General features: G+C 49.5%; 1 protein-coding gene across 1 annotated transcript in view; it reads right to left on the minus strand.

The window, feature by feature from the left end:
• Positions 1–490: 490 nt before the first annotated feature.
• TFCP2L1 (transcription factor CP2 like 1) overlaps positions 491–19,931 on the minus strand; it is a 73,459-nt gene continuing 54,018 nt past the window's right edge. Inside the window, exons 13-15 of the mRNA XM_012468368.3 lie at positions 18,352–18,494; positions 11,071–11,122; positions 491–10,176 (exon numbers count right to left, since the gene is read on the minus strand). Coding sequence (XP_012323791.1) covers positions 10,130–10,176; positions 11,071–11,122; positions 18,352–18,494 — 242 coding nt within the window. The 3' untranslated portion in view covers positions 491–10,129. The remainder of the gene's footprint in view (positions 10,177–11,070; positions 11,123–18,351; positions 18,495–19,931) is intronic.

A 19,931-nucleotide genomic window follows, 5' to 3' on the forward strand; every position in this document is an offset into this window, starting at 1 on the left:
AATTCCGGGCTGGGCGTGGTGGCTCACACCTGTCATCTCAGCACTTACAAGTGTCACCCACAACGCCTGAGGCAGGCAGATTGCTTGAGGCCAGGAGTTCAGTATCAGCGTGGGCAACATGGTGAAGCCCCATCTCTACCAAACACAAAAAAATTAGCTGGGCATGGTGGCATGTGTCTGTAGTCCCAGCTACTTGGGAAGTTGAGGTAGGAGGATCACCTGAGCCTGGAAAGATCGAGGCTGCAGTGAGCGGTGATCATGCCACTGCACTCCAGCCTGGGTGACAGAGCAAGATCCTGTCTCAACAAAAAATCAAGCACTCTGAAGATGGATCGTGGTGACGGCGGCACAACAATGTGAGTGTATTTAATACCACTGACCTGTACGATTAAAATAGCTAAGATGGTCAAATTTTATGTTTTGTATATTTTACCAGACTCTCACAAACAAAACAGCAAAACAAGTCAGGCCTGAGCTGCAGAGGTTTCTTACAAATGTGAGTTTTATTTGCATTCTGACCCAAGCACAGATCCCACATACAGACTTCTCATCTGCACAGTGGTACAGTAACAAGTGCAAAATATGCTTTATTTCAGGTACAAAAACATGGCAGTAGGACAACTCTGAAGCTGGACGCCCACCTCCCCAGGACCCCTCACACCCACCTGACCCATCCAAGGGCCACACCACCCCGACAGATACTCCCACCACCTTTAGAAAAGAGTCACCCAATCAGGAGAAAGGTGCGGAGGTTACATCTTTAGAAATAAATCACTTTAAATACACGAACATTAGAAAAGACAGTAACCAGGCTTCCACCCAGCACAGGGGGGCTGCGGGGAGGCACCCCAAACACGCCCTTTCTCTTCTGTGGTTAACCAAGCAACTCCCACAAAGCTTTTCCCAGCAGAGCACACTTAGACCAGCAATGAGGCCTCAGGACAGAGCCGGCGCTGTGACAAAGGAACTCATCCCACATAACTGAGAGCATGAGGTCTGCATGTGGGATCTGCGCTGAACTTCAGGAAGCTCAGCCTGGCTCAGGGTATCAGTAGCTGTGGGACCCTGGGCCCCATCTACCCTCCCTGTTGACTTCCTCACCTGGACAACTGGGCTATCAGGGCCTCCCCATCGCTTTAGGGAGGATCAAGTGAGAAGCTGAGGAAATGCGCAGAACACAAAGCCTGGCCACTAGCAGGGGCCGGTCAGCCCCAGCTGCTACCGCTGCTGTTACTACAGAGAAAGGGATTCCAGTGGCTGCTGACTGCCCCTGGAGTGAAGACATCAGGGATGCAGAGTCTGGGCAAGCCACAGAGGACTGGATGGCCACGGCTGGACCTCGGACCCATACCATGGGACTCCTTCCATTTGAGGCTATTCATCCTCCAGACGCAGAAATCCCAGGCCTAGGGGGCTGCCCTGCAAAACCACCAAGCTGAGGCCACTGTGAGCAGTCCCCTTTGCAGTAGGAAGATCAGCTGGACACGTGGGGGAAGGTTGCAGGCTCCAGAGAAGCCAAGAGGTCCTCAGTCCCCTAGGCACTAGGTGGAGGTGAGATCAGGCTGCCTCTCCCAGGACAGGAGTGTGAGCCGGTCAGGAGGCCACGGCCACTCCCCACTGCTCAAAGGCCTTCCCCACGTATCAACCCTTAGGGGCCTGGCCAGGGGATGCAGTCCAGCGGCCTGACAGGTCTCCAGGAACAGGAAGCGGGCGGCAAAGAAGGAAGCAAAGGGCTCTACATTCCCACGGCGTGGCAGGGCGGACTCTGCAGGAGCCGGCTGGAGCATCAGAACCTTCCAAGGAGGGCTCCCTGGCCACACAGGACACGAGACACGTGACAGGCAGGGTTGATGCAGAAACTGCTCATCTGAATGCTTCCCCTGCTTCCAAGCTCAAACCAAATCATTTTATTATTTTTACAAAGCCCTTATTGTCTGAGACTTTCTTTAATCCAGCAGGGATGGAGGTGATGGAGGTCTGGCTCAGCAGTTGGCAGACTTTTTCTGTCAGGGGCTAGATGGTAAATATTTTGGGCTTTCAGAGCCAAGACACAAAATCAATATTACGTTGGCATAAGAGCAAACAAATTTCTACAATTTTTAAGTTGATAAAATCCAAAATACAACAATTGAGTATGTATTTTGGTAAATACATGTCTACTAATAAGGAGAATTTTTTTTTGATGGGGGAAAAGACACTTAATTGGTTTCAAAGATAACATTCCTGATCATAAATGGATGGCAAAACCAGACAGTGGGCCGGGTGGACCCACCGTGTGCCGGCTGACCAGGGCAGTCACATGCTAACAAGTGCTGACACAGGATGAGGGGTGTGGAGCTAATGACATCTTTCTCTCTGATGAACGCCTGCCCCTGCTGCCCACCCCAGGGCTCCTCAGGACGAAGGGCACGGGACGGGTTCCCACTCTGGCCGTTTGCTGGGGGACGTGGTTTGGCTGCCCAATCGCAGGGCTGGCCAGTCCGGGCCCAGGCAGCGACCGCCCCTCCTCACCTCCTCCCATCAGCTGCCCTGCACAGAGCAGAACACCCGTGCCTCACAGCTGCCGCCTAGGGACGCTGCCTCTAGAAGGCCCTAAACCGGCAGCGCTGGGGATGGCAGGTGCAGCCCTGGGCCACCACCAGCACAGCAGCTGCCCTCAGATCTGTTAGCTGTGACCCATGGAGATTGGGGAAGGTAGGAAAGCCAGGAGGAGCTTTTGCAGAAAGGTCTGGAAGCTAAGTGGGGATTTCAGGAGCTCTCAGGGTGCCCCTGAGCAGGTCCCAGGAAGGAGGCCTGGGGTGCCTGACCAGCACCACACTGGCCCTCAAGCCCTGTCCCCAAGGGGCAATGGGAAGGAGGTGGCAATCAGAAGAGGGTACACACATTTCCTACTTGCAGCCCTGGACTGGTAGCATGACACAGAGCAGGCAGCCCGAGGGGAGGTGCCTGTGTGAAGCCAGTCGTGTGGAAGACCCACTCTAGGGGCCTTGCCCTGCTCTTGGGGGCCTCGTCCAGTGCCACTTACACTAGAGCTAAGGCCACCAGCTTCATCCACTCTCCAGGAGGTCACACAAGATCAAAAGGGAATCATCAGGCTACCAGGGGAGCCTGTTTTCCCCAAATGCTAAGGGAACAGCAACCATCTCCACACCCTGCCAAGCTGAGGCTGCCTCTGGCTATGCTCAGGCAAATTCAGGAGCAAGGGAAGGAACCCAGGAACACACCAAACACACACACGTGCACCGATGACACAGACTATGCCCACACTGTGTCTGGTCCCTGGCTGGCAAGGAACATCTGGGGGCCCCCATAAGTTTGCTGAGGGAATAGTCAGCCCAGTTAGGGGCTAGGGCTGATTCCCAAAGACATGACGGAGATAATCTGACCCGTGTCAAGAAGCATGCCACCTTGCAGTGCAGGAGCACTGCTGGCACTGTGTACAACCAGGATGGGCACACAGAAAGGTCTCCTGCCTGTTGTGCAATTTTTTAAAATTTTTTGTTTTTAAAAAATGGAGTCTCGCTATGTTGCCCAGGCTGGTCTCGAACTCGTGGCGTCAGGTGATTCTCCACCTCAGTCTCCCAAAATGCTAGGATGAGAGGAGTGAGCCACCATTCCCAGCTTTTTGTACAATTTTAATGGAGGGAAAAATGGGAAAGCCCTGGCGCCCCGCAGATTCATTTCATGACAGGTCGGTGCTGTCTGTACAGATTGCCAGGCCTGTATTTGTAAAAGGAGGAGACAGAGACCCAGAGAGGCAAAAAGACTCATGCTGAGTGAGGGTGTGGGATCTAGGACCCCGACTCTTGGTCCCGTCCCTCCTCCTGAACCCCAGGCAGTGCCAACATCTAATCCCCCACCCCAGCCCATCATCCTCTGTTTCCCACCCCCTCTAAGCGCCTAGGGGCTTTCTCCCTCTACTCCACTGACAACAGCCTAAGAGGCTTTTCCATTTATTTCATTGACTTGTTAATGATTTTCAGATCTTCAGCCCCTGAAGCAACGCTGGACTTGGAAACTTGTGGCCCTGGCTGGCTCCCATCCGCTGCTGGTAAAGCCCTCTCTAGGTTAATAGCTCTGTGTAAGGGGATCCTGGCTGCCTAGCCAAGAGGTCACTAGGGCAACACCTGACCTTTGCTTAGGACCCCAAGCCAAAGCCTTCACCTCCCCACCCCATCCTGTCCTTTCCACAGGCATACCATGCCCCTTTCCCAGCAAATCCTATTATTCCCCCATTCAACAGCCTCTGTCCCTTCATTGTGAAGGGACAACCTGGTAACAGGAAAGGGTTTATCTCAACCTTACAGATACCCAGCAACAACCGTGATGACCTAAGAGTTAAGAACTCAGCCTTGGGCTTCCCGTTCAAGTCGGCGGCCTGAGCACACGTGTCTGTCGTTTCCCTCTGGGGTTCACTTTAAAAAACGGCTGCATGGTAAAGCATTATTTCTGGGTGCGTCAAGAAAGGAAAAAGAAAAAAAATAAACAAAAAACTGCTGCAGTTCAGAAGCCACAGGTTGGTGGAAGTGCCCTGGGAAGGGCTGTCCTGCTCAACAGTCCAGGACCCTGGACTCAGAGCTCACAGGAAAGCCCCTGGACAGGTGTGGGAAGGCCTATGGCTTTTTTGTATGTCAATCAAATGAAAAATAAAACCTGGAGCTTTAGCTCATCTGACCCCTGTGGAAGGGATGAGCTGCTGAATCAGGCACCTGAGACATTTTGGTACCAAATAACCATGTGTACTTTTGTTTGGTATTTGTTATTTTCTATTCTTTCATAAGCTATAAGCTTCAACTATAACCATGAGAACGTAAGGAGAGAAGATGTCAGGGGGCAGGCCAGAAAAATGGAAGCCTCGCTAATAGCACACCAAGGCAACAGACTTTTATTAGATCCTCTTTTGGAATTAACAAGTAAAATATTAGCCTCCTACACTTTTGAGAATTAAAATTTAACCCACCATCATTTGGTGTTGGTAGTGACATCACTTGGGTACAGTGATGACAGACAGCCTGAGGGGCTGGACCTCAGAAGACTAAAGGTCTAGTCCTGGTCCTTCCGCTCATGGGCTGTGTGGCCCCGAGCACATTATTTCACTTCTAGATGGCTCAGTTTCCTCATGACTCATAAAAGGAATTCACCGGTCTCGACCTTCCCCCAAGAACTAGTGTGTGGAGCTGGAACAGGCACCAAGAAAGCCTGCGGGGCATCAAAGAGTGACATGAGCTGGCACCATTGAGTCAGGTAAAGAGGGAGATGGCAAGAACAGAACAGAAAGGCAGCTGTAAAAATGGTGGAGTCAAACACGGACTGAGTGAAAAAAAAAGGTAAGCTTCCCGATGACAACACCACGTCCCAGGAAACAAGATCCAGTAAGAACCAGGGGCCTTTAGCTAGGGTGCCAGGACAATTCCATGGAGAAAGGATATTCTTTTCAATAAAGCAGCGAGACAACTGGATATCCACAAGCAAGAGAATGAAGCTGGACCCCTTCACATCATATACAAAAATACACTCAAAATGGATCAAAGACCATTGTGAGAACTAAAACTGTAAAAGTTCTTAGAAGAAAACACAGGCATTCATCTTCTTGACCTTGGACTGGGCAATGGTTTTCTAGATATGGCATCAAAAGCACAAGTGACAAAAGAAAAAAAATAGGTATCTTAGACATCGAAATTAAAAAGTTTTGGAATTCAGATGGTGGATAATGAAAAAAGAAAAAAATATTAAAAAGTTTTGTGTTTCAAAGGACACTACCAAGAGAGTGAAAACAATCCACAGAATGGGAGAACAATGTTACCAATCATATGCCTGATAAGACTGGCGTCCAGAATATACACATAGCGCACACAACTCAATAATAAAAAGAAAGCTCATCCCTGGTAGTCTGGTGGTTAGGAAAATAGAAAATGTAAAAAAAAAAAAAAAAGAGAGAACTCAATTAAAAATAGGCAAAGGATCTGGCTAGACCATTCTCCAAAGATATACACATGGCCTATAAGCACAGGTAAAGACGCTCAACATCAGTAGCCATCAGCGAAATGCAAATCAAAACCTCAACAAGATAGCACTTCTCACGCATTAAGATGCTATAATCAAAAAGACAGATAATCACGAGGTCAAGAGATCGAGACCATCCTGGTCAACATGGTGAAACCCCGTCTCTACTAATACAAAAAATTAGCTGGGCACGGTGGCGCGTGCCTGTAATCCCAGCTACTCAGGAGGCTGAGGCAGGAGAATTGCCTGAACCCAGGAGGCGGAGGTTGCGGTGAGCCGAGATCGCGCCATTGCACTCTAGCCTGGGTATCAAGAGCGAAACTCCGTCTCAAAAAAAAAAAAAAAAAAAAAAAAAGACAGATAATAGCAAGTGTTGGAAAGGATGCTGAGAAGTTGAAACCTGAATACGTTGCTGATGGGAATGTAAAATGGTTCAGCTGCTGTAGAAAACCATCTGGCAGTTCCTCAAAAAGTTAAACACGGAGTTACCGTATGACCTAGCAATTCCACTCCTGTGTATATCCCTAAAAGAAATGAAAACGTATGTCCACACACGCTCTTGTACAAATATGTTCATAGCAACATCATTAAGAGTAGCCAAAAAGTAAAAACGCACAAATGTCCATCAATGGATGAATCGATGAACAATGTGGTCTATCTATACAAGTTAATACTCTTCAGCAATAAAAGGGAACGAAGTAACCACCTTAAACTTCATATGGAACCAAAAGAGAACCCGCATAGCTAAGAGAATCCTAAGCAAAAAGAACAAAGCCAGCAGCATCACGCTACCTGGTTTCAAACTATACTACAAGGCTACAGTAATCAAAACAGCATGGTACTGGTAACAAAACAGAAATATAGACCAATGGAACAGAACAGAGGCCTCAGAGGCAATGCCACACATCTACAACCATCTGATCTTTGACAAACCTGACAAAAACCAGCAATGGGGAAAGGATTCCCTGTTTAATAAACAGTGTTGGGAAAACTGGCTAGCAGTGTGCAGAAAGCAGAAACTGGACCCATTCCTGACACCTTATACTAAAATTAACTCAAGATGGATTAAAGACTTAAACATAAGACCTAACACCATAAAAACCCTAGAAGAAAACCTAGGCAAAGCCATTCAGGACATAGGTATATGCAAGAACTTCATGAAGAAAACACCAAAAGCATTGGCAACAAAAGCCAAAATAGACAAATGTGACCTAATTAAACTCCAGAACTTCTGCACAGCAAAAGAAACAATCATTAGAGTGAACTGGCAACCAACAGAATGGGAAAAAATGTTTGCAATCTACCCATCTGACAAAGGGCTAATATCCAGAATATACAAAGAACTAAAACAGATTTACAAGAAAAAAACACACAAACCCATTCAAAAGTGAGTGAAGGATATGAACAGATGCTTCTCAAAAGAAGACATATATGAGGCCAACAAACATATGAAAAAATGCTCATCATCACTGGTCATTAGAGAAATGCAAATCAAAACCACATTGAGATACCATCTCACGCCAGTTAGAATGGTGATCATTAAAAAATCTGGAGACAACAGATGCTGGAGAGGATGTGGAGAAATAGGAACACTTTTACACTGTTGGGAGTGTAAATTAGTTCAACCATTGTGGAAGACAGTGTGGCGATTCCTCAAGGACCTAGAAATAGAAATTCCATTTGACCCAGCAATCCCATTACTGGGTATATACCCAAAGGACTATAAATCGTTCTATTATAAAGACACATGCACACGTATGTTCATAGTGGCACTGTTTACAATAGCAAAGACCTGAAACCAACCCAAATGCCCATCGATGATAGACTGGACAAAGAAAATATAACACATATACACAATGGAATACCATGCAGCCATAAAAAATGATGAGTTCATGTCCTTTGTAGGGACATGGATGAATCTGGAAACCATCATTCTCAGCAAACTGACAGAAGACCAGAAAATCAAACACCGCATGTTCTCACTCATAGGCGGGTGTTGGACAATGAGAACACATGGACACAGGGAGGGGAGCATCACACACTGGGGTCTGTTGGGGGGGACCAAAGGAGGGACAGTGTGGTAGTGGGGAGGTTGGGGAGGGATAACATGGGAGAAATGCCAGATGTACCCCAGAACCTAAAGTGCAATTAAAAAAAAAAAAGAAAGAAAGAAAAAGTAATGAAGTACTGATCCATGCTCAGCTTGGATGGCCCTAGAAAACATTTCAGTGGGAGAAGCCAGTCACAAAAGACCACATCACATGATTCCAGACATATGAAATATCCAGAGTAGGTCAATCTTACATAGAAAGTAGATTCACGGCTGCCCTGGACTGCAGGAGTCAGAAAAGGAGGGGAGTGACAAATGGTACGGGGTTTCTACTGGGGGTGACGAAAATGTACCAACGTTGACTGTAATTCTGTGAACTGATTGTGGGTCTGTGAATTTACTAAAAACAACAGAATTGGACACTAGAAATGGGTAAACTGCATGACATGTGAATTATGTCTCCAAAAAGCTGTCAGTTGTTTTTTTTTTTTTAATTCACCCGGGTGTGGGTGGGCTGAGTCCAAAAATGAAGTCAGCCTAAAGCTGTTAGTTAACCCACTCCCCGCTTCCCCTCTAAAAAAGGAGGAGGAATCAGGAGCCTGTCTTCACTCTGTTCTGTAGGAATGCCATGGCTACTACCCAAGATAATGACTAACAAGGCCCCTTTTATTCTGAAACATCCTGGTCTATGTGATAAATTTATATCACTACCCTATCACTATGTGCTACCATGCAGGTGACTTTGCCCCTTTGAGCCTCGGTTTCCTCATCTATAAAACAAGCTCTACCCATTGCAGACTTTGTTTTATTCTGATAATCCTTAAGTCTAGCACTTTATTCCACAGAAGCTCCATTCAGAAGCTATGATATCCCATTTCGGTGGTCATAGCGTTCCCCATGAAGCTACATTAACAAAGAGCTGAAGCCCTAGCCAGTAGAGACCACCGGATCCCAGGAACCAGAGGCGAGACAAAGACGAATTTCTGTGTCTACCACAGTTACTGACACTCACATTTCCCCACAGTTAGGCCATTAGGAATGATGACACACCCATTCTGATGCAGGCAAAATACTCTAAACACACCCCTTACAAACAAACCAAGATAAACAGTGAAGTGAGGAGCGCCCAGAGAAAATACAATGCTCCTGTGGCAAATTTAGCAGTGGGTCACCAAGGTTTTCTCTAACTTTCTATTAAGTCCATCCAACAGGGCCTGGTATTGTGGTGGTCAAGGTCAGCTGATGATACAATGGAATGCTCCTTCCTAATCCTCCTCACCCACGATTGCCTAGGAAATACAAGTCTTTTCTATTACCACCCCCAACCTCCCCACAAAGGGCCTCAGAACTGACGTCGTTGAGAAAGGCTGCACACGTACATTGTGGCATCCACCACGCCAAAGCGCCGATGCAGAGATAGGAGCTCATCTTTGGGTTCCGCAGCAGCAGATCCTTAGAAACAAGGTAGAGAAGAAAGAGGTAGAAGGCACACAACAGCCCCACTCCCGTCAATTCATCCAAGAACAGGAAAGACGGATGCTCGCCAGGGTCACTGAGAAGGGAAGCAAACGTGAAGACAGGAGAAGGAGAGCAAACTGCTCCCATCAAGTCAGCAGTGCTGGCCATGCAGCCAACTCCCAGAGGAGGAGGTAAGGGTACCAGCCTCCAGGGTGAAGCTGAGCTTTCTCCGGAGGCAGGAGAGTGCTCAGAAGGGACCGAGACAGGCGGCACCAAAACACCCAAGAAGCTTCCAACTAAGGAACGAGGGGTTTCGGAGCAGACGTTTCTACTTTTTGCCCTTTTAGAACGTTAGGGTTGGACCAACAGAAAAGAACAAGGAACCATTCAAAATCTGGAGGCCAAGAGGAGGGAGAAGGGAGCCACTGGCTTTCCGCACACGGTACTTGGTGTCCACGGGCTTCTGCTGGTTGGTGCTCTGTAGCTTTCACAGACTGGGCAGGGTCCCTCCTGGCCTCAGCTTGCCTGGTGAGGCCACAGCTTACAGTGGGACAATTTCTACATCCACAGGGATCCACAAGGCTGGGAGTTGGAGGCAGGTACAGGGCCCACTGCTGCTCAGAGTCCACATTTCAGGACGATGTGGTAGCCATCATTGCTCTCGGCTGCAAGAGAGAAACACGGGGCTTATTTCACAGGAAAAAAGCCACAGTATCGGGGAGTCCCAAAAGGCAAGCTGTTAGGGTATCAGCAAAGACCACCAAAATAGGGCTGCATACAGCAAAGTGTGCTGGCAGAAGCAGAGATCTCACAGGCCCTGAGATCTTCAGTGTCTTTTTGACAATAGGTCTTTCCACCATAGCCCTAGACCCAAGGATGAAAACCTGTATTCCAAGGAGGATTTGCACAACTGTGGTTTTCAGGGATGTTATGACTCCCGGAACCTAAAGATACTCGGTGGCTAGATAAACAGGCAAGGTGGGAAATGGCTTCACCATGGTCCAGGGTCTATGAGTCGGTCAGAGGGCTTTTGTTCTGATATACCCTATACATTCACCCCAGCCCTTACGAAGCACACAGCAGGTCTTTCTCTACCTTTTATGAGTAAATATATGTTCCTGGCCCACAAGCTCTTCCTTGGCAGAGCACAGGCACACTGTCAGGTGGGCCCCCTTGCCCCCATCCCTGACCCAGGCTGCCTGCAGACTCCCTGGCTGTATTCCAGGCTTGGTCTTCCTCGAGGACCCCAGGCAATGCGCAATGCTTCTTGCTTCTACTTAACACTGAGTTCATGGAGAACAAGTTGCCTGGCCCAGGATTTCCCTTTCAGAAGTGACCTTGGGGGCCAATCTCACTCCTTCGGCCATTTTTAAAGCTAGCTTTCACAGGGAGTTTGTGTTTTCTTTTTCCCAAAGGCTTTTCCCAGGTCAGCACTCTCTGGAAGGGCCCATCCTGCAGTCAGGCTCCACTCTCCCACCTGCCTCCACAACTGCCCCAGGGATGCAGCCCACACACCTCAATTAAACAAGCGGGGAGGAGGCAGGGGAGGAGGGCTTCACCTTTAATTGTGCTGAGGACAAAACAGGATTCATCTTGGAAATTCTGTACCATCTGAAAGGCAAAAGAGAGAACACGTTCCTTCAACCATGAGTTCATCATTTGGAAAGCCTCGGTGACTGAGCCCAGCCTTGCGCAGCTGCAGAAACACCACAGCCACAGTGTCTACAGACGCAGGAACACGGTAACCACCACTGCTACAGTGTCTACAGACACAGGAACACGGTAACCGCCACTGCTACAGTGTCTACAGACACAGGAACACGGTAACCGCCACTGCTACAGTGTCTACAGACACAGGAACACGGTAACTGCCACTGCTACAGTGTCTACAGACGCAGGAACACGGTAACCACCACTGCTACAGTGTCTACAGACGCAGGAACACGGTAACCACCACTGCTACAGTGTCTACAGACGCAGGAACACGGTAACCACCACTGCCACAGTGTCTACAGACGCAGGAACATGGTACACGCCACTGCCACAGTGTCTACAGACGCAGGAACACGGTACACGCCACTGCCACAGTGTCTACAGACGCAGGAACACGGTACACGCCACTGCCACAGTGTCTACAGACGCAGGAACACGGTAAACGCCACTGCCACAGTGTCTACAGATGCAGGAACACGGTAAACGCCACTGCCACAGCGTCTACAGACGCAGGAACACAGTAAACACCACTGCCACAGCGTCTACAGATGCAGGAACACGGTGCACGCCACTGCCACAGTGTCTACGGACACAGGAACACGGTAACCGCCACTGTCACAATGTCTACAGACACAGGAACACAGTACACGCCACTGCCACAGTGTCTACAGACACAGGAACACGGTAACCGCCACTGCCACAGTGTCTACAGAACAGGAACACGGTAAACCCCACTCCCACAGTGTCTACAGACACAGGAACACGGTAACCGCCACTGCCACAGTGTCTACAGACACAGGAACACGGTAAACCCCACTCCCACAGTGTCTACAGACACAGAACACGGTGCACGCCACTGCCACAGTGTCTACAGACACAGGAACACGGTGCACACCACTGCCACAGTGTCTACAGACACAGGAACACGGTAACCGCCACTGCCACAGTGTCTACAGACACAGGAACACGGTAACCGCCACTGCCACAGTGTCTACAGACACAGGAACACGGTAACCGCCACTGCCACAGTGTCTACAGACACAGGAACACGGTAAACCCCACTGCCACAGTGTCTACAGACACAGGAACACGGTAAACCCCACCGCCACAGTGTCTAAAGACACAGGAACACAGTAAACCCCACTGCCACAGTGTCTACAGACACAGGAACACGGTACACGCCACTGCCACAGTGTCTACAGACACAGGAACACGGTAACTGCCACTGCCACAGTGTCTACAGACACAGGAACACGGTAACCGCCACTGCCACAGTGTCTACAGACACAGGAACACAGTAAACCCCACTCCCACAGTGTCTACAGACACAGGAACACGGTAAACCCCACTGCCACAGTGTCTAAAGACACAGGAACACAGTAAACCCCACTGCCACAGTGTCTACAGACACAGGAACACGGTACACGCCACTGCCACTGTGTCTACAGACACAGGAACACGGTAACTGCCACTGCCACAGTGTCTACAGACACAGGAACACGGTAACCGCCACTGCCACAGTGTCTACAGACACAGGAACACGGTAAACCCCACTGCCACAGTGTCTAAAGACACAGGAACACAGTAAACCCCACTGCCACGGTGTCTACAGACACAGGAACATGGTACACGCCACTGCCACAGTGTCTACAGACACAGGAACACGGTAAACCCCACTGCCACAGTGTCTACAGACACAGGAACACGGTAAACCCCACTGCCACAGTGTCTACAGACACAGGAACACTGTAAACCCCACTCCCACAATGTCTACAGACACAGGAACACGGTACACGCCACTGCCACAGTGTCTACAGACACATTTTATGGCCTGCTCTGGATTACTGCCTCGAGAATCTTGCAAATCCATCCACCTGTCGCCCCTGCCCTTCCCGCAGGGCCTAATGCAGTAGGGTCTGCACATCAGCGTCCTACAAGGACAAAATATAAAGGAGGGCTCCACCACCTGTGTCTCTAAATGGGGCAGGACGCTGCTCAGCAGCCTCTTCTCTGCAGTTCTAAATTTGATGAACTAAATACTCAGTGACCTTGGACAAGCCAACCTTTTTAACTTCCTGACTCCATGGCTCTATCTGTAAAATGGGGCTGATTTAATGACAAAAATATAAGCAGAATGTAGAGCAACAGGAACTGTGTCCACTACTGGAGGGGATGTCAACCTCTCTAACACTGTTCATGGGACCTGGTAAGAACAACCATGCATTTCCAGCAAGGAACTTTTCCTACATTCTTCTGCAAGTCATGAGCTCTAGACAAACTCCTGCATCACGAAGACAGGCATGAGACTGGTCAGTGCAGCGCCGTCTGCAGTTACATAAAACTCCTACCAGCAGTCAATCAACAGCAGAAGCATGAACCAGCTGTGATGGAATCAAGCTCCTCGGCAGTGCCAATAAGCTCCAGCTGTATACCTCCAAACAAAATGTGGAAGAAGTCACGAAAGAATATACCATGATTTCACTTATAAAAAGTTTTTAAATAGCAAAATTAAATAATACATGGAGGAGGAGCAAGGGAATGCTTAATAGAAAATTCATACTAGGTGGTTGGCTGTTATGAAATCAGTCCACAAAGGGGTTTCTAACATAAACATTCTGGTAACCTGAGTGCAGGTACATGGGTACTTCAACGATTCTTTAACTGTACAACTAAGTTTTATATATTCTTTCCATATTTATGCTGAATTTCACAGTTTACATTTAAAGAATATGTTTTAAATGTATAAACAGGCCAGGAGCAGTGACTCACACCTGTAATCCCAGTAGCCTTTGGGAGGCCGAGGCGGGTGGATCACCTGAGGTCAGGAGTTCGAGATCAACCTAGCCAACATGGCGAAACCTCATCTCTGCTAAAAATACAAAAATTAGCCGGGCATGATGGCAGTTGCCTGTAATCCCAGCTACTCTGGAGGCTGAGGCAGGGGAATCGCCTGAACCTGGGAGGTGGAGGTTGCAGTGAGCCGAGATCACGCAACTGCACTCCAGCCTGGGCAACAGAACGAGACTCCATCTCCAAAAAAACAAAAAATAAAATAAAATATATAAACATACACACAATGCACACACACTAGCTAACACAATATCAAAACCCCTTTTCAAATTGAAAAAATGCCATCCACATTTTATGGCCTGCTGTGGATTACTGCCTCAAATCTTGCAAACCCATCCACCTGTCGCCCCCTGCCCCTCCCACAGGGCCTAATGATGCGTGAAGTACATTTATTCTATTCTGCTGGCCTGCTCCATCTAGGACTCTTGGCAGCCCAGTCACTTGGGCATGCAAAGCCCTAAGCAGAGCCCACATGGGCTTAATCAGTAACTCTCTTGTTTAATAAAGTGCCCTTGCACCCCAGGGGTCGGCTCCGCGGCTGCCCAGGCTGCCTCCAGCACTCTGGGCAATTAAGAACCAAAGGTTTCCAATACATTCCGGGTTAAGAGGCAAGGAGACCTTGGGGAATGAGAATCGCCTACTTAGGCGAGGTGGCATTTGGGTTCTGCTCTCTGCTTCACTTGCTTCACTGCCTACTCTTGAGCACACAGGGCAAGCTGAGGAAGGAACTGCCTTCGGGGACCCGTGAAATTGCAAGGGTTCCCCACATTTTTGGCTTTCGTCTTCACAAAAGGAAATTCATTTTGAAATGCAAAGTGACAAGCCTTCCGTGACACTATAGCTGTCCACTGCTCTCGGCACGTTCACCTTCCTGGCTATTCTAAAGTCAGCTCTCGGGTTAGGAACTTCAAGCTTCCTTTTCCTCATCTGTAAAATGGTAGTGAAAAAAAATAGCTAGGCTGAGCACAGTGGCTCACGCCTGTAATCCCAGCACCTTGGGAGGCCGAGGCAGGCGGATCACTTGAGCCCAGGAGTTTAAGACCAGCCTGGGCAACATGGCAAAATGTTGTCTCTACAAAAAAAAAAAAAAAAATTAGCCAGGCGTGGTTGGCACATGCCTGTGGTCCCAGTTACTCAGAAGGCTGAGGTAGGAGGATCACCTGAGCTCAGGAGGTCAAGGCTGCAATGAGTCTAGCCATGACCTCGCTCCGGCCTGGGTTACGGAGTGAAACTGTGTCTCAAAAAAAACAAAAAAGCTGGATTAGATTTGAATGTGATAAAAAAGTAATTCTGAACTGGTGACAAAAATAGCAAGTTGCAGATAAGTGTACGGCTGGATGTTTGCTTCATGTTTTAATTTTTTTTTTTTTTTTGAGATGGAGTCTTGCTCTGTCGCTCAGGCCTGAGTACAGTGGCACGATCTCAGCTCACCGAAACCTCCGCTTCCAGGGTTCAAGTGATTCTCCTGCCTCAGCCTCCTGAGTAGCTGGGATTACAGGTGCCCACCACGCCTGACTAATTTTTGTGCTTTTAGTAGAGACAGGGTTTCACCATGTTGGCCAGGCTGGTCTCGAACTCCTGACCTCAGGTGATCCGCCCACCTCGGCCTCCCAAAGAGTGGGGATTACAGATGTGAGCCACCATGCCCATCCTGCATGTTTTAAAAACCTACATCTACATACACTAGGGCACATACAGAGACAGGAGCACAAAAAAATTACCTTGCAGAATCACATCAAACCTAATAACTCTTCCAGGAGAAAAAAATGGGGGCAGGTAATCTGCTGTTCTATGTTAACTTCTTATACTAATTACAAACTACTTTGAATGTAAAAGGCAGGAAAAATCCTGTGCTCTGTATAGCCCTGTGCTGCCCAGGAAGGCTGTGGCACCTTCACCACTTGGCAAGGCCTCTGCTCTCCTTTCCCACAAGCCACAGCCTCGCCACCACCTGCCACCAAGTCCATTTCACCTCTCCCTGGGACCTGTTGCCCACCCTGGCAGTTGAAATGACAAGTGGCAAGAGGATTATTAATGTCAACCTATGAAATATACAAACTCTTCAAAGCGTGACGTTTTTATACATCCTGAAACCTATTAAGATCTCTCTACCACTAACTTCCCAAAATAACAAGTGCCCGGCAGGTTCATGGTCAACGACAACGCCCACCCCTTGTTTAGTGTCTCCTGGCCCCGCCACTGCTCTCTCACTTTGTCTGCACTACAGTCTGTTCCACAGGTATATGCATCCCTGTTTTGCAGATGTGGAAACTGTGGCACAGAGAGGTTCAGCAAATTTCCCCAAAGTCATTCACCAACTAGGAGGCAGTTCTGGACACCAGTCCAATTCCAAAGCCTGCGTTTTCCTCTACTTTTCCCAGTCACTGTTTCAGTACTCAATGTCACTAGGTCAGGAACACTCCTGGCAGCGCCACCAGCAAGGGCAAGGACCAGGCATGGGAAGAAATGAATCAGTCTTAATCCACAAATGCTGTCCTTGTGTGCTACCACTCCTTTGCTGGTCCAGGGTGGGATGGGGCTCTATAATCCTCTACACAGAGGACTTCAGAGTTCCCCGAAGTGCTCGGGGTCTGAGCTGGGGGCACACGATCCCATCCCTGCTCACACCAGCACAGCCCTGTTTAAAGGTTTCACTTCAGCCAGGCACAGTGGCTCATGCCTATAATCCCAACACTTTGGGAGGCCAAGGTGGGTGGATCACTTGAGCCCAGGAGTTTGAGACCAGCCTGGGCAACATGGCAAAACCTTTGTCTACAAAAAATCAGTCAGGTGTGTTGGTGAGTGCCTGTGGTCCCAGCTACTCAAGAGCCTGAGATGGAAGAATGGCCTAAGCCTGGGAGGTGGAGGTTGCAGTGAGCTGAAATCACACCAGCCTGAGCGATAGAGCAAGACCTTGTCTCACAAAATTTAAAAAAAAAAAAAAAAGGCTGGGTGCGGTGGCTCACGTCTATAATCCTAGCACTTTGGGAGGCCGAGGTGGGCAGATTGCCTGACCTCAGGAGTTTGAGACCAGCCTGGGCAACATGGTGAAACCCCGTCTCTACTAAAATACAAAAAAAGTAGCCAGGCGTGGCAGTGTGTGCCTGTAGTCCCAGCTACTCAGGAGGCTGAGGCAGGAGAATTGCAAGAACCCGGGAGGTGGAGGTTGCAGTGAGCCGAGACGGCACCATTGCACTCCAGCCTGGGTAACAGAGCGAGACTCTGTCAAAAAAAAAAAGTCGGGCATGGTGGCTCACACTTTTAATCCCAGCACTTTGGGAGGCTGAGGCAGGAAGACTGCTTGAGCCCAAGAGTTCAAGACCAGCCTGGTCAATGCAGTGAGACTGTGTCTCCATTTTTTTTTAATACAAATTTTTAAATAAATAAATAAAGGCTTGACTTCAGTAAGGGCTAGGAATCTGCGGGCTCAGAGCTTGGGCCCTGCAGCTGCAGTCCCTGGGTTCCCACCACAGCTCCACCCCGTACCCGATGTGTAACCAGAGGCAATTACTAAGCCTCTGTGCCCTAGTCCCCCATCTGTGAAATGGGATAATAACAGCACCCACGACATAGAGAGACAGGCAGGATTAAATGAGTCGCTATGTATACATTTAAAACAACAGCCAGGACACAGTACGCACTCATGTTATTAGGTGGAAGGGGTCCAGTATAGAACAAACTTAAAAGCCTCTGTTCTACAACATGCAAGGAATGTCTTTGTCTGAATATGTCAGCAAGCATATTCAACACCCCTTCTTAGCCAGGGGTGGGGTCAGATACCTGGAGACCACAGTACCTGAGCCCTCTGCCAGCAGCTGCTTGTGCTCTGCACAGCCCTGTGCCACCCAGGAAGGCTGTGGACCCTTCACCACTTGGCAGAGGCCTCTGCTCTCCTCCCCTACATGCCACAGCCTCACCATCACCTGCCCCCGAGTCCATTTCACCTTTCCCTGGGGCCTGTCAGCCACCCTGAGGGAACGCCATTCTCTTGACCTCCATAACCCTGATGTAAGCACTTTGGGCAGAGTGAAGTGTGTGCTCCGGGCTGCACCCAGCCAAGGAGGGGTAAGGAGTGGCTACTCAGCATGTCAGCCATTCGGACCCAGACAGGGCCTCAGCACTCTCTCTCCCGGCCCCGGACAGCCACAGCAGCAGGTGGCATGCAGACGAACCTGTCTGTCACTCCCAAACCCAAGTGTGTTTCTGGGACAGGGGTTCTGAAGCTCGTCCCGGGGCCCAGAGCGCGTTGTCAGGGCAGGCCGGGCAGCAGCGCTCACCTCGTTGCTCACCACCACATGGATGCCAGTGGGGCCCTGCCGGTAGACTCGGTGGATGTGCTGGGGGGAGATGCTGTACAGGCTGGCGATCTTCTCAATCAGCTCCAAGGTGGTCAGCTCTTCCAGGAAGATGGCGTGGTACACTGGGGGAGGGAGGACCAAGCATCGCTTTCCAAGTGGCCATTCCGCTAGCACGAGCCTGCCTGTGCCCTCCCACCCCATCCTGAGAAAGCAGTAAGTCCTCTGTCAGGATGCCATGCCCAGGGTGGCAGGGTGGGACCACGCTGCCACTCTTTGTTTTGTTTTGTTTGGCAATGGAGGCTCACTCCGTCGCTCAGGCTGGAGTGCAGTGGCGCGATCTTGGCTCACTGAAACCTCCGCCTCCTGAGTTCAAGTGATTCTCCTGCCTCAGCCTCTCAAGTAGCTGGGATTACAAGTGTGTACCACCATGCCCTGCTAATTTTTGTATCTTTAGCAGAAACAGGATTTTACCATATTAGCCAGGCTGGTTGTGAATTCCTGACCTCAGGCGATGAGCTCACCTTGGCCTCCCAAAGTGCTAGGATTACAGGCGCGAACCACCGTGCCCAGCAGGCTGCTACTCTTGATTCCTCTCAGTCTCTCTTGGGGTGCTTATGTGAAATGCAGAGATTACCTAGACCCATCCCAGGCCCAGTGACACCCAGCTGGGCTGAAGGGAAGTCAGGCAATTCTGACGTGCAGCCAGATATGAACCCACTTCAGAAGAAAGGAACAAATCCTGTCCCTTTTCAGCTCTTTTCGCTGTTGAAAGGGTTGTTGGGTAGCTGGAGGTCCATGAATGAAAGTGAAAAGGAACTATTACTTGACAGCAGAAAGAAGGCCTGGTCTTTGTCCCTCCCTGCAACACAAACCATACTCAGCCTGAGCACAGTGACCCTAAGGAAAGAAGGGGGCACCAGGAGGCCACCGCAGTGTCACCAAGTCGGAAGATAACAGTGACACTGACACAGACCCAGCCCGCACCAGCTGGGCAGGAGCAAACGCCACCGCAACCCAGGGTGCGTTACTCAACTTCAAAGGACCTCGAGTTCCTCAAAAGCAAATGCAATTGCATTAAATTCAAGGTTCTCAAGCCTTTCCCTCACCTGAGAAACCCTTGGTTCAATAAACCTGATCAGAGGCCCAATATTTTAAAAGCATACACAGGTGGGCATGGTGGCTCATGCCTATAATCCCAGCACTCTGGGTGGCCAAGGCAGGCGGATCTCTGGAGCTCAGGAGTTTGAGACCAGCCTGGGCAACAGAGTGGGACTCCATCTCTACAAAAACATACAAGAATTAGCCAGGTGTGGTCGTGTGCACCCTGTGGTCCCAGGAACTCGGGGAGATGAGGCAAGAGGATGACTTGAGCCCAGGAGGCTGAGGATAGAGTGTCAGGGATGCACCACAGCACTCCAGCCTGGGCAACAGACCCCTTCTCACAGAGGGTGGCTCTGTGAGAAGAGGGTGGCAGAGGCCACAGGGCTCCAGCTACTCACCAGATCCTGACCACAGTGAGATCGCCACGCACTGTGCACTGTTCCTTCCAGCCCAGCCCT

The sequence above is a fragment of the Aotus nancymaae genome, unplaced genomic scaffold, assembly GCF_030222135.1.
Source record: "Aotus nancymaae isolate 86718 unplaced genomic scaffold, 86718_ANA_hifiasm-v0.15.2.pri h1tg000029l, whole genome shotgun sequence".
NCBI lineage: Eukaryota > Metazoa > Chordata > Mammalia > Primates > Aotidae > Aotus > Aotus nancymaae.